Source organism: Centroberyx gerrardi, chromosome 16 (genome assembly GCF_048128805.1).
Source record: "Centroberyx gerrardi isolate f3 chromosome 16, fCenGer3.hap1.cur.20231027, whole genome shotgun sequence".
Classification (NCBI taxonomy): Eukaryota; Metazoa; Chordata; class Actinopteri; order Beryciformes; family Berycidae; genus Centroberyx; species Centroberyx gerrardi.
In genome coordinates this window covers 11,505,393-11,518,487 of record NC_136012.1, presented here as the reverse complement: position 1 = coordinate 11,518,487, position 13,095 = coordinate 11,505,393, and the positions used below count along the sequence as shown (strand labels likewise).

Sequence of the window (13,095 nt, the reverse complement as noted above, 5' to 3'; positions counted from 1 at the left end):
CACTGATATAGTAATACAAACGTGTAGTTATGAGTCAGCCTCTGTATGTGTGAACATTATGGGGCAGGGAGGGGCTGAGTGGGAGCGCAAGAACACCAAGGGAGAGATAGGGAAGTCTAACCAGGTTAGAGGCTTGTCAGATGGACACTGCACCACTTCTCAGCTCCACTTGTTCGATTTCCTTCGTTTCTCTTCCCTCTTCCACCACCATGGATCTCATGCCTCTCACAAGTCGACTCCTGATCCCGCAGAGAACAGCTGCTCCGACTGAGACCACCTCCCCCCTTCAAGCGGATTTCTGAAACAAGGTACGCTTCTTCAGTATGCTGAGCCATCTCTCTCTTCCCACACTTCCCCTCCTGTTGTTGGTGTGTGGCTGGAACGGGGCAGCCTGTTCCCCGGGGGAGGGCAGGAGGCTTTGGCAGCAGCCCACCCCAGACCCCACCATCCACAGCCAGTCTTTCCTTCATGACACCTTCCCTTTGGGGTTCCTATGGGGCTCGGGGACATCCGCCTTCCAGACAGAGGGGGCCTGGGACCGGGACGGGAAAGGCCCCTCCATCTGGGACCGTTACACCCACTCCGCTGCCAGTGGTAATGTGGCAACAGAGACGGCCGATGTGGCCAGCGACAGCTACACTCGCTGGGAGGAAGACGTGGAGGCACTGAGGTACCTGGGTGTAAGATCATACTCCTTCTCTCTCTCCTGGGCCAGACTATTCCCTGATGCGAATGCCAGAGGTCAGCCCAATCCAGCTGCTGTGGAGCACTACAGCCGTCTCTTAGACAGGCTTCTGGAAAAGGAGATCGAGCCCATCGTTACTCTCTATCACTGGGATCTGCCCCAGCACCTGCAGGAGAGCTACGGAGGCTGGAAGAATGACACTCTGGTGGGACTGTTTGAGGAGTACGCTGCCTTCTGTTTCCATACATATGGGAGCCGTGTGAAGTACTGGCTCACAATGCATAACCCCTACCTGGTGGCTGTACAGGGGTACGGGACAGGAGTGCACGCCCCCGGAGAAATAGGGGGTCCCTCTGCCTCCCTCATTGTGGCCCACAACCTGATCAGGGTAAGGCAGATAGGGTCATTGGCTAAGGGATGGGATAATAGATTTGGAGTCTGCAGATTAATCAACTGTAATCATATTGAGTTGTCTGCCTAAGCAGCAAACCCTCTCTGGTCAGACAGTCTGTCTTTGAACTTTGAACTTCTGCAACTTTTATCAGTTTATGTTGGTCAGTGAATGTTTACATCTTCCAGGTGATTTTAAGGTCTCAAAACATTGAAGCAAATGAAGGCTAAATCAATACACTAATATTTTGTTGTAATCAAATTAAATCAATCCAGAAAAAATGAGGTTCCATATAATGTAATACAAATGTTGTATGCTAAAACAGACAGCTTGAAAAAATTGCAGTGGCATATAGCACAGTTTTATTTTTATAGACTTCCTCTCTTCGAAAATCAGTTGATCATATTTTGTTTGGAGAGATCTGTGATTAGTAAACAGGACACTTAAAGAGACATTAGGGTCAAAGTCTACCACATCAGCACTTGTGCTGGAGGGAAACAGTGTGTAACAGGAAGTAATGGAGATCTGCCTCATTAATAATCAGTTGTGTTTATGCACTTAAGATTCCGGCACAGATGGTATGTGCACAGCTATCACAATTTCTAGCACCAGCAACACAATAGGCAGACACTGCTACTGTAGTGCCAAATGCCAAATACATTGTTTTTATATTTACTTTTATTTTGCAGAGTTTTAAAAGCATGATGATACTGTCATGACAACATTGCAGACCATGGTACTTTATAATAATCTTCTATGTTTTCCAGGCACATGCCAAAGCATGGCACACCTACAACACCCACTTCCGCCCGACTCAGAAGGGTGAGGTGTCCATCGTTCTGGGTTCCCACTGGGTTGAGCCTCAAAGAGGTCAAGCCACGGCAGCCAATGTTGAGCTTTGCCAGCAGTCAATTGAGGCCGTGCTTGGCTGGTTTGCCAGTCCCATTTTTGGGGATGGGGACTACCCAGTCTCTATGAAAATCAACCATGGAGCCCTCCTGCTCAAGTTCACCCCCGAGGAGAAGCTCTGGGTGCAGAAAACAGCTGACTTCTTCGCTCTGTCCTTTGGGCCCAACAACCTCCGTCTGGGCCGGAACCAGGTCCAATATGGGCAGAATGTGACCCCAGACCTGAGGCGCATCCTGGGCTGGGTAAAGCTGGAGTTTGGGGACCTGAGGGTGCTGGTGGCAGAGGGGGGCTGGTTCACTGAAAAGACTGTGGGAAGGGAGGACACAGTGGCCATTTACCTGATGAAGAGGTTTATCAACCAGGTCCTACAAGGTGAGCTGAGAAGCGGAAAGAGAGAACAGTTGGAGAAAAGATTTAGACAAAATAATCAAATCTGACTTGTTTGATATGTTTCTTTCAGTCCTTTCCACACCCTTATTGTATGTTTTCTGTTTCAGCTGTCAAGTTTGATGGCGTGAGGGTGTTTGGCTACTGCGCCTGGTCTCTGGTGGATGGATATGAGTGGAATTACGGCTACAGCATGAGGCGGGGCCTTTTCTACATCGACTTCAGTCAACCCAACCGAACCAGGGCCCCCAAGACCACTGCTCAGTACTACAGGCGTGTTATCGCTGACAACGGTTTCCCCAGTGATGAGACCTCCAGAGAGGTCAAAGGCCGTTTCCCCTGTGAGTTCCACTGGGGCATTGCTGACTCCATCCTGCAGGTAAACGGAGAGGGAAGTGAGAGAGAGGAATACTTGGAGGAGAGAGAGATTTTACAGCCGAGAGCCACAGTCTAGTCAACATCAATAACAGACTTTGCCTCATTTTTTGCACAAAAAGTGAAGGACTATGTACACATGTTAACTGATTTTCTCCTGTCTGTTTTCTTATTGTAGGTCCGCTTCTATCCTTTCTCCCCGCAGTTCACTGACCCCCATATTTACAGCTGGAACCTGACAGGTGACGGAGCGTTGCGTCCGGTCGCGGGGGTCAAGCTGGACACCAGAGGAGCCCAGTGTACCGACTATTTGGCCATCCGTGGTCATCTCCGCCTGTTTGCTTCCACAGGGGCATCTCACTACCGCTTTGCCCTCAACTGGTCCCTGATTTTACCGCAGGGAGACATCTCTGTTGTGAACACTGAGGCTCTGAGGTAGACATACACACACTCTCTCCTTTTCATTCTCCCTCTCAATTCAGTTCAATTCAATTCAATTCAATTCAATTCAATGCAATGCAAATGTTCTTTATTGGCATCAAACATAAATGTACAAAAATAACAAATAACAGATTATAATCACATTGATATAAATCCAAAGATAATGATACCAACTTTCTCTCTCTGCCTCTGTTGTCTCTCTCTCTCTCTCTGTCTGTCTCTCTCTCTCTCTCTCTCTCTCTCTCTCTCTCTCTCTCACTCTCTCTCTCACACACACACACACACACACACACACACACACACACATACACATACACATAACACTAACTCCTTATTCTACACTCTATTTTTATGTTGTTATAATATCTAAAAGGTACTACCGCTGCGTCCTGACCGAGCTCGATAAGCTGGACCTGGAGGCTGTCATCATTCTCTACCAGCCCACACACAGAGCTTCAAAGCTGGGCTTGCCTGGGCCACTGCATGCCTCTGGGGGTTGGCTGAACAGAAGCACAGTGGAGGCCTTTCAGGAATACGCAGCACTCTGCTACCGGGAGCTGGGCTCCTGGGTTCGCTACTGGATCACAGTCAATGAGCCGAACAGACTGGTAGACGCTTATTCCAGTGGGAAAGAGCAGCATCAGGCAGCTCATAACCTTCTTCTGGCCCATGCGAAAGCCTGGAGGCTATATGAGAGGGAATACTCCAGTGAACAGGGGGCACTGGTGTCACTGGCTCTACATGCTGACTGGGCAGAACCTGCCAACCCCTTCCTGGAGTCGCACACAGCTGCAGCTCAAAGACTCCTTCTGTTTGAACTTGGTCGCTTCTTAGACCCATTGCTGGAGACTAGATATGAGCAGAAAGAGACCAAAGGGGATTACCCACAAGAGATGAAGGCATACCTGGAGGAGAGAGCTGTAGTGATGGGCCTCCCTGGATCCCTGCTACCTAACTTCACTGAGACGGAGCGGGAGGAGCTTAAAGGGGCACTGGATTTCATAGCATTGAACCATTTTACCACCCGTTTAGTCTCTCCATATCCCCACACACAAACGTCCCAGCCCAATGGCCAGCAACAACCTCCGGATCATGGCTGTCTGATCCTCTCCGATCCGACCTGGCCCTCATCCGGCCTTGGGCAGGCCGTGGTACCCTGGGGCCTGCGGAGGGTCCTGGGCTGGGTGAGCCAGAGATATGGAGTGGCCCTGCCTATCATTGTCACAGCCAATGGGGTGGATGACCAGGCTGCAGTGGAGGACAGAGTCAGGCAGCGCTACCTCAGGAGTTACCTGCAGGAGGCCCTCAAAGGTGGGCCTTATATTGCAAATATCCAATATTCAACCCCTCTCCCCTATCCCCCAAACACACACACACACACACACACACACACACACACACACACACACACACACACACACACACACACACACAGCCGCCCACTTCCACACAATAATCTGTAATGTTCCTCTTAGGTGCAGAGTGTAATCAGAGCCACCGGTAATGCAGAGTGTAATCAGATTTCAATAGAAAAAAATGAGGTGGCAGAGGCACAGGCACAACAGCTTTTATCACACTATTGCATAACCTCCCACCATAAAACCCTGACTTTATGAGAAACCTTTGAGATCATAAAAACAGCGAGGGAGTAGAGAGTGTGATCAGTGTTGCATTTATGCTTTGCCTTTTATGGCCTCTTAGCTCCCCTGTATTTGCACATGCATCCGTGTATCCTTTTCAAACAGGAAGTGAAACATTGTGCATGTATCCTTTTTTTATTGGTATTGTACATCCTGATTGTGCATATTGCTGGATAAGGAGGAGCTGGATAGTAGATGAATGATACTGATCTCACTATTCCTCCTCATCTTCTATTTGCCTCCAGCTCGCCATTTAGATGGAGTCAACCTGCAGGGCTTCTACGTGTGGAAGCTGCAGGATCGACACGTCCCTCAGTTTGGCCTTTTCACCTCAACCCACCACCAATCCAAAGCCAAAGCCTCCATCGCAGCCTACTGGGAGATCATCAGTCGCGGTGGCTTCCCTGAGGACAACACCACGCAAACCTGCAGGTTCAGCGAGCTCCAGGAGTCTTGCACCATGTGTGCACAGATCCTCAAGAACAAACCCCTGCTGGTGTTTGGAGGCTGCCTCCTGATAACAGCTGTTATGTTGGGAGCGGTTCTCATCGTCGCCATCGTCACCAGGATAAACCGGACAAGGGGCAGAGGGAGGAGGAGGAGCAGCAGGAGGAAGAAGAGGGCGAGGGCACCAGTGTGCTCATTTCTACCTGGTGTTAAGTGCCAGCCGTAGGAGAGGCAGACAAGCTAATGTGGCTTAATAGAGAAAAGCCATAATCACTGTGTCTGGTCTATTAATACTTGTATCTGCTCCCATTACAAATGTGTGATCCGTTTACCCATCCACAATAATTGTCAAGGGAAAGTGTCTTCATCCATTTCACCATGCTAAGTTATTTTTAATTGGAGGGATAACCACTTTAGGGGACTGTGAGAGCTTTGTCTATTTCCACAGCTGAATGAACATGACAGGGTGACACATCTAATAAGTCCCAAATTGAAAATCAGGCTCACATGCTGTACTTTGACAAGAATTCATAATTCATTATGTGAGTTGTATGGTTTATGATGCTGAAGATAAGCTTTACCTATGAATGTGATAGATATGCCAATGCCAGGATTCCAATTGTGTAATATTCTCAGACAATGATCATTCTGTGTACATTAGAATAAACTGTGACTTTCATATGGTTTTTTTTTAATGGTGTCGTCCTTTTTGAGTTAAGATATATGGCAGTTTGCACCAATTTGTTTAATAAGGACATCAGAACACAATAAGCACTTACCGAGATGTCCAGCAAGGCTAAAATGCATTTACAAATAGGTCTGTAAGTGATAGCCACTTTTATTCAAAGCCACTTACCAGAACCATGACTCCATGCATTATGACTATGTGTTGCCCCATTGGAAATCAATGTCTTGGCAGTGTTAGTGCCATGCTCTACCCACTGACCTACACTAACCCTATCCTAACTCTAACCCTAACGTACCAGCAAATAAATACTGGTGAATGATCTTACATGTGCAACACTTGTGTGCCACACTCTATAAGTCTGCCTGAGACACTGACGCCCCCTAGTGTGGCTGTGATGAAACACTGGTCTGTCTTTTGTGTACGGATGGGGAGTATCTGTTGATCATACATGCTCATGTGTTATTGTCCTGTGATGAAGCAACATGGCTACAGAAGTTTAAGTTTATACACATGCTATCTCTGGGATTGTGACTATTGACAGACATACATTTCAGAAGTTGCCATGACATGATGCTGCTGGTGGTTCAACATTGTCAGTCTCCCTCGATTAGTAGAAGACAATTAAGGGTCACTCATCCATGGCAAGGACTTGTAAAGAAACACAACATGTCCAATACGGTAATCATTTATCCAAAATGTGTCAAAGGAGTGAGTTCAGCTGATTCCAGAAACATTCCACAATATTTCTACCTGACTGCATCTCCATCGGAAAAAGATATCTCAAGTCCTTCTGAAATGTAATATGTTTGTAATATGCTTCACTGAAAGTCTTAAATTAGACTGATAAACTTTGTCCACTTAGGAGTAGATCATTTTATATTACTTATTATCCGTGTCCTCTGTTATCACTTTGCAGGCATATACCCCATGATTTCGCTCTGATTTCTGAAAGTCACTGTTTTGACAGACTTTAAATTAAACAGATAGTTGCTTTTACAGGGGTTATCAAGTCATGTAGTGCCCACACTGTAGAAAATCCTTGCTTAATGCTGTGCTAATAGTCATGACCTTATTGCAGCACTGGAAAGAGATGGTGTCTCCCTCTTAACAAGACGTGAAGGCTGCATTACTGCAAAACTGCTTTTAATGTTTGAAGTGTTTTATTTTTATTTATTTCTTTATTTTTTATTATCTTATTTTGGAATTTAATTGATCATATGTAGATACTTCAAGTGAATGTAATTTGCTGCTGAAACCTGATTTATGTGTTGTTTGTTCAGAGAACACCTTCAGTTTGCATGAAAATGTGAACAAAAAATAAATACATTTAGAGGGATCATTGACCTTGTTATCCAATATCACCCCAATCGACACCATATAATTTTCATCTCCACATGGGCTAATGTATCTACACCAGGACTCCTGGACAAGGGTGCTTGTAGAGGTTTCAGTAATGATGATGATGATGATGATAATAATAATAATAATAATAATAATAATAATAATAATAATAATAATAATATATTATTCATCATGCATAGATTATTTCAACTGTAGTCAGGTCATGGTGAGTGCTGACATCAACCAATAGCAAGAAGCGTTCAGGAAGGCAATAGAAATCACATGACCCTCTTTCCCCCAGATTGCATGCAGTTGGTATTAAAATGTTTTCAGCACCACCAACCACTGTGTTGTTACATATTTGAGAGGTTTGATACATGTTGATAAGCTATTTTAACGTATTATTACAATAAATAGATCGCCGGAATTGAAGACAATCGCGGGAGCAAGCCTGCAACTGTGTTATTTTGGCGTGTTGTATCCAAAAAGTGACAGAGCTACTGTAGGCAGAACGAAAGTGCTAGACAAGCTAGCAAATCGGACGGCGAGGCCCCAACCGGACAGACACAGGGGGGAACCATGGCCAACATCGCAGTTCAAAGGATAAAACGGGAATTCAAGGAGGTTCTCAAAAGTGAAGAGGTTGGTTGCCACGTTTCCCAGCTATTGCCTAATTTTTATCAATCGACTATGAGGCTGAATATGAGTGACGCGTCGCTGGTTCAGCTGTCAGCTTGCTAACCACCAAGCTGCTAGCTAGCTTCAGCTAACTGGTATGTCAGACACGGCAATGCCTCCGGCTTCACTACCACTAGCGTTAGCTATTTTTGTGTGAAAGTGAAAGTGAAGTGGAAGCCAGAGTAGCTAGCTAGCAAGCATGTTATTTTTGGCGACATTACGTTAAGGAATTGAGCGTTAAGTTAATTTGTTAGCCAAGTAAAGCTGGTCATCTAGCTACGTTATTTGGCTAGCTTTCCAGGCAGTGCACTCCATGCAACTAATATTGGTTGACAACTAAGCTACGTAGCCCCTCGCTGGGTAACGATACTTTGGTCTGATCCTCGTGAGACACTGAAGATATTTCCCATGCATCCTCCTGGTTCTGTAAAGACTTGTCTTATCAGAAAAGGCCTAACGTTAGATAGCTGACATGTAGAGACAAAAGTTCAGTGCATCTCCCTTTCTTCTGAGGCCATCTGCAAGCTAACGTTAGCTAATGCTGCTAGGGTGTCAACTTATGCTGCATAGGCAGATTTGAGTTTGAAAACAAGCAAGCTAAACACTTTCAGTCTGCGTGCCCACTAAAGTTAAACTACTTTTTTGCTTCGCTCTCTTTTGCTGCCTTTCAGACAAGCAAAAACCAGATAAAGGTGGATCTGGTGGATGAGAACTTCACAGAACTAAAAGGGGAGATAGCAGGGCCACCTGACACGCCATATGAAGGTGAGGGGCTCAGGGAGGGGGGCTCCCTTCGGCCTACTCTGCTGTCTGTTACACTCCATGCATGGTAGCATGATTCTGTTATGTGATATTGGGCATCACTGACAACAACTTGATTTTAAAAAAGTAGGTAGGCTACACCAACTAACTGCTTTTAGAGGCTTTTAATCTTTAAGAATGTAAGCTTAAAACCATTTGCAACTAAACCATAATATTTTACCTGACTGCTTTATTGCATGCTGGAGAGCTCCCTGTCACCATCCTGGAATAATCGTTTGGCCTATTTCTTTCTTTCAGGGGGCAGATATCAACTAGAAATTAAAATTCCAGAGACATATCCATTCAATCCACCTAAGGTAGGTATTCATTAGTGTTATTTATCATAGGCAAAGAACAGTCTGTTTTCAAATGTCAGGACATTGGCATTAGCAGTTCTCTGTTGTGTGTGCACATCCGTAGATGATTTCCTCTGTCTCATTTTCCTTCCATCTCCCAGGTGCGGTTTATCACTAAGATCTGGCATCCCAACATCAGCTCAGTCACAGGTGCGATATGTCTGGACATTCTCAAAGACCAGTGGTGAGTGAGTTTGCTGCAGCATTCCAGAGATTCTTATCCATCCGTCATTTAAAACCTTTCCAGTCTTGTAAGAGTATCTGTAGGAGCCAGAGTCCATGTTGGAACTACACCCTCACATACTGCTCTAACCTCTGACCTGTTATGTCCCATCAGGGCGGCAGCTATGACACTGAGGACTGTCCTCCTGTCACTACAAGCCTTATTGGCAGCAGCAGAACCAGATGACCCACAGGATGCGGTGGTAGCCAATCAGGTGGGGTGCATGTGCTTGTGTGTGTGAGTGCATTTATATTAGTCATTTTGTTGACAGGGTTGTTGTGGATATGTATTCTACTGGGGCACCACAGTTGGTTGCCAAGGCAAATTGCTTAATTTTACCAACTGGCGGATGGGGCTTGTTGACAGACTGCTGCCAAGCAGACAGGCGTTTAGAACGAGCAATTTATCTGTGTTGCTTTTCGACTGAGATCTTCTGTTTACTTAATATACATGGTCATTTGTTACCTCTGCCAAGGTTTGTTTGTTTGTTTGTTTGTCAGTCAGCAGGATATCTTAAAAACTTATGAGCAGATTTCCAAGAAAGTTGGTGGACAGATAGGCCCTGAACCAAAGGAACATATAATTCGATTTTGGCGATGATCTGGGATTTCGACCATTAGACCATTATTGTTTTTTTAGCCATAACTATGAAACTAACGGAGATGGAGACTTTATTCCAAATCTTTAAAGTATGTTTTTAGGGTCAACAAATCAATTTAACCAAAAATTTAAGTGATAGGAGTGATGCCTTTGAGTGCAACAGCAAGTTAGAGAATTGGTCAGTGTTTGCGCTCTCTAAGTGCCTTCTAGTTCAATAATGGTATATATTTTTTAATAATATGGAAGGAAAAAAAAGAAAATCCGCCCACTCCTCTCTTTTCTTTTAGTTTCATGCTTTAATAATTTCACCAAACATTTTTGGGTACATGGCTTCGTCAGGATGATCACATCTCAAATGTTTTTTTTGTTGTCTGCACCTCGTTGGGTGTGCATTCTTGCTACTGAAGTTTAGAATATTTTTTAATAAGACCAGCTTACATTTTCTAAGGTATATTCATGATATGTTCAACAAGTTACAGCCTAACCTGAATTTCCATTTCCTTATATTTCTTATATATTTACTTATTTCCCCGCTGTGCCAATAGATGTCCTTACTCTGAAAACAGCAGACAGAACAACAATAGGAAAAATCTAAATAAATACAGCAACAAACTGACAGCCTTTTTAAAGAAATGCTCTATTTCAGTGGTGTCCCAAGTTTAACAAGGGTTGAAAACATGAAAAAGACAAAATAATCTTTAAATTATGCCAAAAGCCACAAAAAGAAGTGGCCAAGGATATCATGTCCAGTGCTGGAAGATGAAATCTATGTACCACATCATGATGATGGAAAGAGCTGCAGGCTCTTTACAGTTAAACATTCAAAAAGGTTGTGGCATTGATCAATTTAAGTTTAATTTTAAATTGTAATTCATTTCAAAAGCTTAACTACAATGATTTCCCTGCTGGCTTGAGCCAGGGCATCAGTTCAGTAAAGCCTAAAGTATGGCAGAGTCCCTGCATCTAATGTAATTTGCTACCAAAACCTCCCAACCCACTTATATTGACTACATTTCTGTGGAGAAGTGGAGCTGATGATTCATAATGATTATTATTTGACCTGTCTGTGTGACCGTCCTGCACACAAATCAATAGTAAAATTAGAAACACTTAACGTGCGTTACATCCATCAAAAATGCCTACATTGCATGGAGGAATAGAGGAGCCGCTCTCAAAGCACCGGGCAAAAAATGACCGTCTGCCAGCTAACGCTCTACCAAAGCTTCTGGTGGCGAGGGTCTCAGTCGCCTCTAAATCTTCCTGAGCATTTTTTTTGGCATGCTGGGGCGGACCTGTTTTCTACTTTGTAACAATGGAGAGCATGTCGACATGTTTTGGATGCGAGAACACCAGTGTTGTAGTTGTTGACAGTGGCATGCTACACCCCTCCCACACGGGCTTACTCCTGCTCTCTTTCATGTTTGTTTGTCACACAGTACAAGCAGAACCCAGAGATGTTCAAACAGACAGCGAGGCTCTGGTCTCACGTCTACGCAGGTGCTCCCGTCTCCAGTCCAGAGTACACACGCAAAATAGACAAACTCTGTGCCATGGGCTTTGAAAAAGTGAGTAGCTTTCAACTTTTGCGTTCAGTCGTTGGAGTCTGTCGTAAAATAAAGCAGAGGTTCTTTAATGTTTTTTTTTTCTGTTTTTGTCCACAGAATGCAGTAATAGTGGCGTTGTCATCGAAATCCTGGGATGTGGAGACGGCGACAGAGCTACTGCTCAGTAACTGAATCTTGACATCCTCTTCATCTCCCTCTTGATCCCCCCCATCCTCCTCCTCAATCACACATGCCCCGCATCCCTTCTGTCTAAAGCCGTCTTTTTCCTCTGTTGTGCCCTCGGTGGACACTTCACCTCCACACTCTCTCCTCTCTCCATCCATCCCTCCTTTTGTCCCATCTGTCAGGCATCCCCCCCCCGTGCTTCCTCCCTTCTCGCCGCCTCCGCTCTGTACCACACTCCGATCAGTCGCTCTGTGAGCTCCAATCATTCTGGTTTTCTTTACGGTCATTTCAACATTCCACTCAGTGCTACAATCAGATGTCCAGCCCCCTCCTCGCCCCTTTTGAGGCAGATATCCCACCCAGACTTCATGTCCCACCCATGCCTGCCAGTCTCCAAACTCACTGGCCATGTCCCAGTAGGCTGTCAGTGGCTTTATCCTTGCCTATGCAGTGCATTTATATTCATTTTCTGAAAACCTTGTAGGAGAGAGAGTAAAGCCATTTAAGGAGGCTGTTTTGGACCTGGTCGAGATTTTTAAGCACTTAAAGCATCGCTGAGGTTTTCACACAGTAGCCATACCCATTATCATGCCAAGGTGTCCCCCTGTTTGACTGTCTGACCCACCCAAAGCCCCTTCAGCACCCCCATCCCACCCCACACCCATACCCATTCTTGACATGGCTAACTTCACCTGTCCCTTTTCCCTCCTTTTTTTTTTATTCGGTTTTGGCCTCCTACAGGAATACATTTGGATTCCTGTTTTTAAACTGAAAGAAAACAAAAATGGTAAAACTCAAATCACTGTTCACCGGTAACGCAACCTTAAGTCTGGAAGGAAAATAGTTCAAAAAGAGTTTGAAAAATATTGCATCAGCTGAACTACGCCAACAGAAAAAAATGTCAGAATGAGTCATCTGTAAATAAAGATATTAAAGTCTGTGTAAATTAATCCAGACTCTGTCCATTCTGTTTGTGTTGCCTTTCAAAGACACGTCTGTGTGATGCTTTCCACCTGATTTTCCCCCAGGAAATGTAACGGCTACAGAGTAACACCAAGAATCTACCTCGCAACAATGCAATGCTCAATCAGTAGGTTATGTTTTTTACAAATTATATACACCTAAGAGTCATAAAATTAAACCTCAACCCCATTATTGGTAGAGTTAGAGGAACTGTGTTAATATGCATCTTGTATAGGATCCTACATGTTTTTATAAGCCTGTGTTTTGGTGTACGTGTTTGAGTAAAAACGGGTGAAGAGCAAAATTTGCAAGGCTAGCAGAAAGTGAATCCACAGGGAATTACATTGTCACTGAAAATAGAACAAGCAAGCTAATTAAGATGAAGAATGTACATGCAGAAGAAGTGGAGACATGGATGTATAGTGGGGTTTCTGTACAGT

The 13,095-nt window shown here is 44.7% G+C and overlaps 2 protein-coding genes across 2 annotated transcripts; both read left to right on the top strand.

Annotated features, from left to right (window-relative positions):
• The first annotated feature begins 323 nt into the window (after positions 1–323).
• klb (klotho beta) lies at positions 324–5,689 on the top strand. Its single transcript, XM_071908486.2, has 6 exons — positions 324–1,073; positions 1,844–2,357; positions 2,483–2,751; positions 2,926–3,182; positions 3,562–4,499; positions 5,074–5,689. Exons 1-6 carry the CDS (start codon positions 324–326, stop codon positions 5,499–5,501), a joined length of 3,156 nt encoding a protein of 1,051 aa, XP_071764587.2. The 3' UTR covers positions 5,502–5,689.
• A 1,927-nt stretch (positions 5,690–7,616) lies between these two features.
• LOC139918929 (ubiquitin-conjugating enzyme E2 K) lies at positions 7,617–12,627 on the top strand. Its single transcript, XM_071908470.2, has 7 exons — positions 7,617–7,946; positions 8,654–8,747; positions 9,042–9,100; positions 9,241–9,323; positions 9,477–9,576; positions 11,399–11,527; positions 11,624–12,627. The coding sequence occupies exons 1-7, from the start codon at positions 7,884–7,886 to the stop codon at positions 11,696–11,698; spliced, it is 603 nt and encodes a 200-aa protein (XP_071764571.1). The 5' UTR covers positions 7,617–7,883; the 3' UTR covers positions 11,699–12,627.
• Positions 12,628–13,095: the final 468 nt, after the last annotated feature.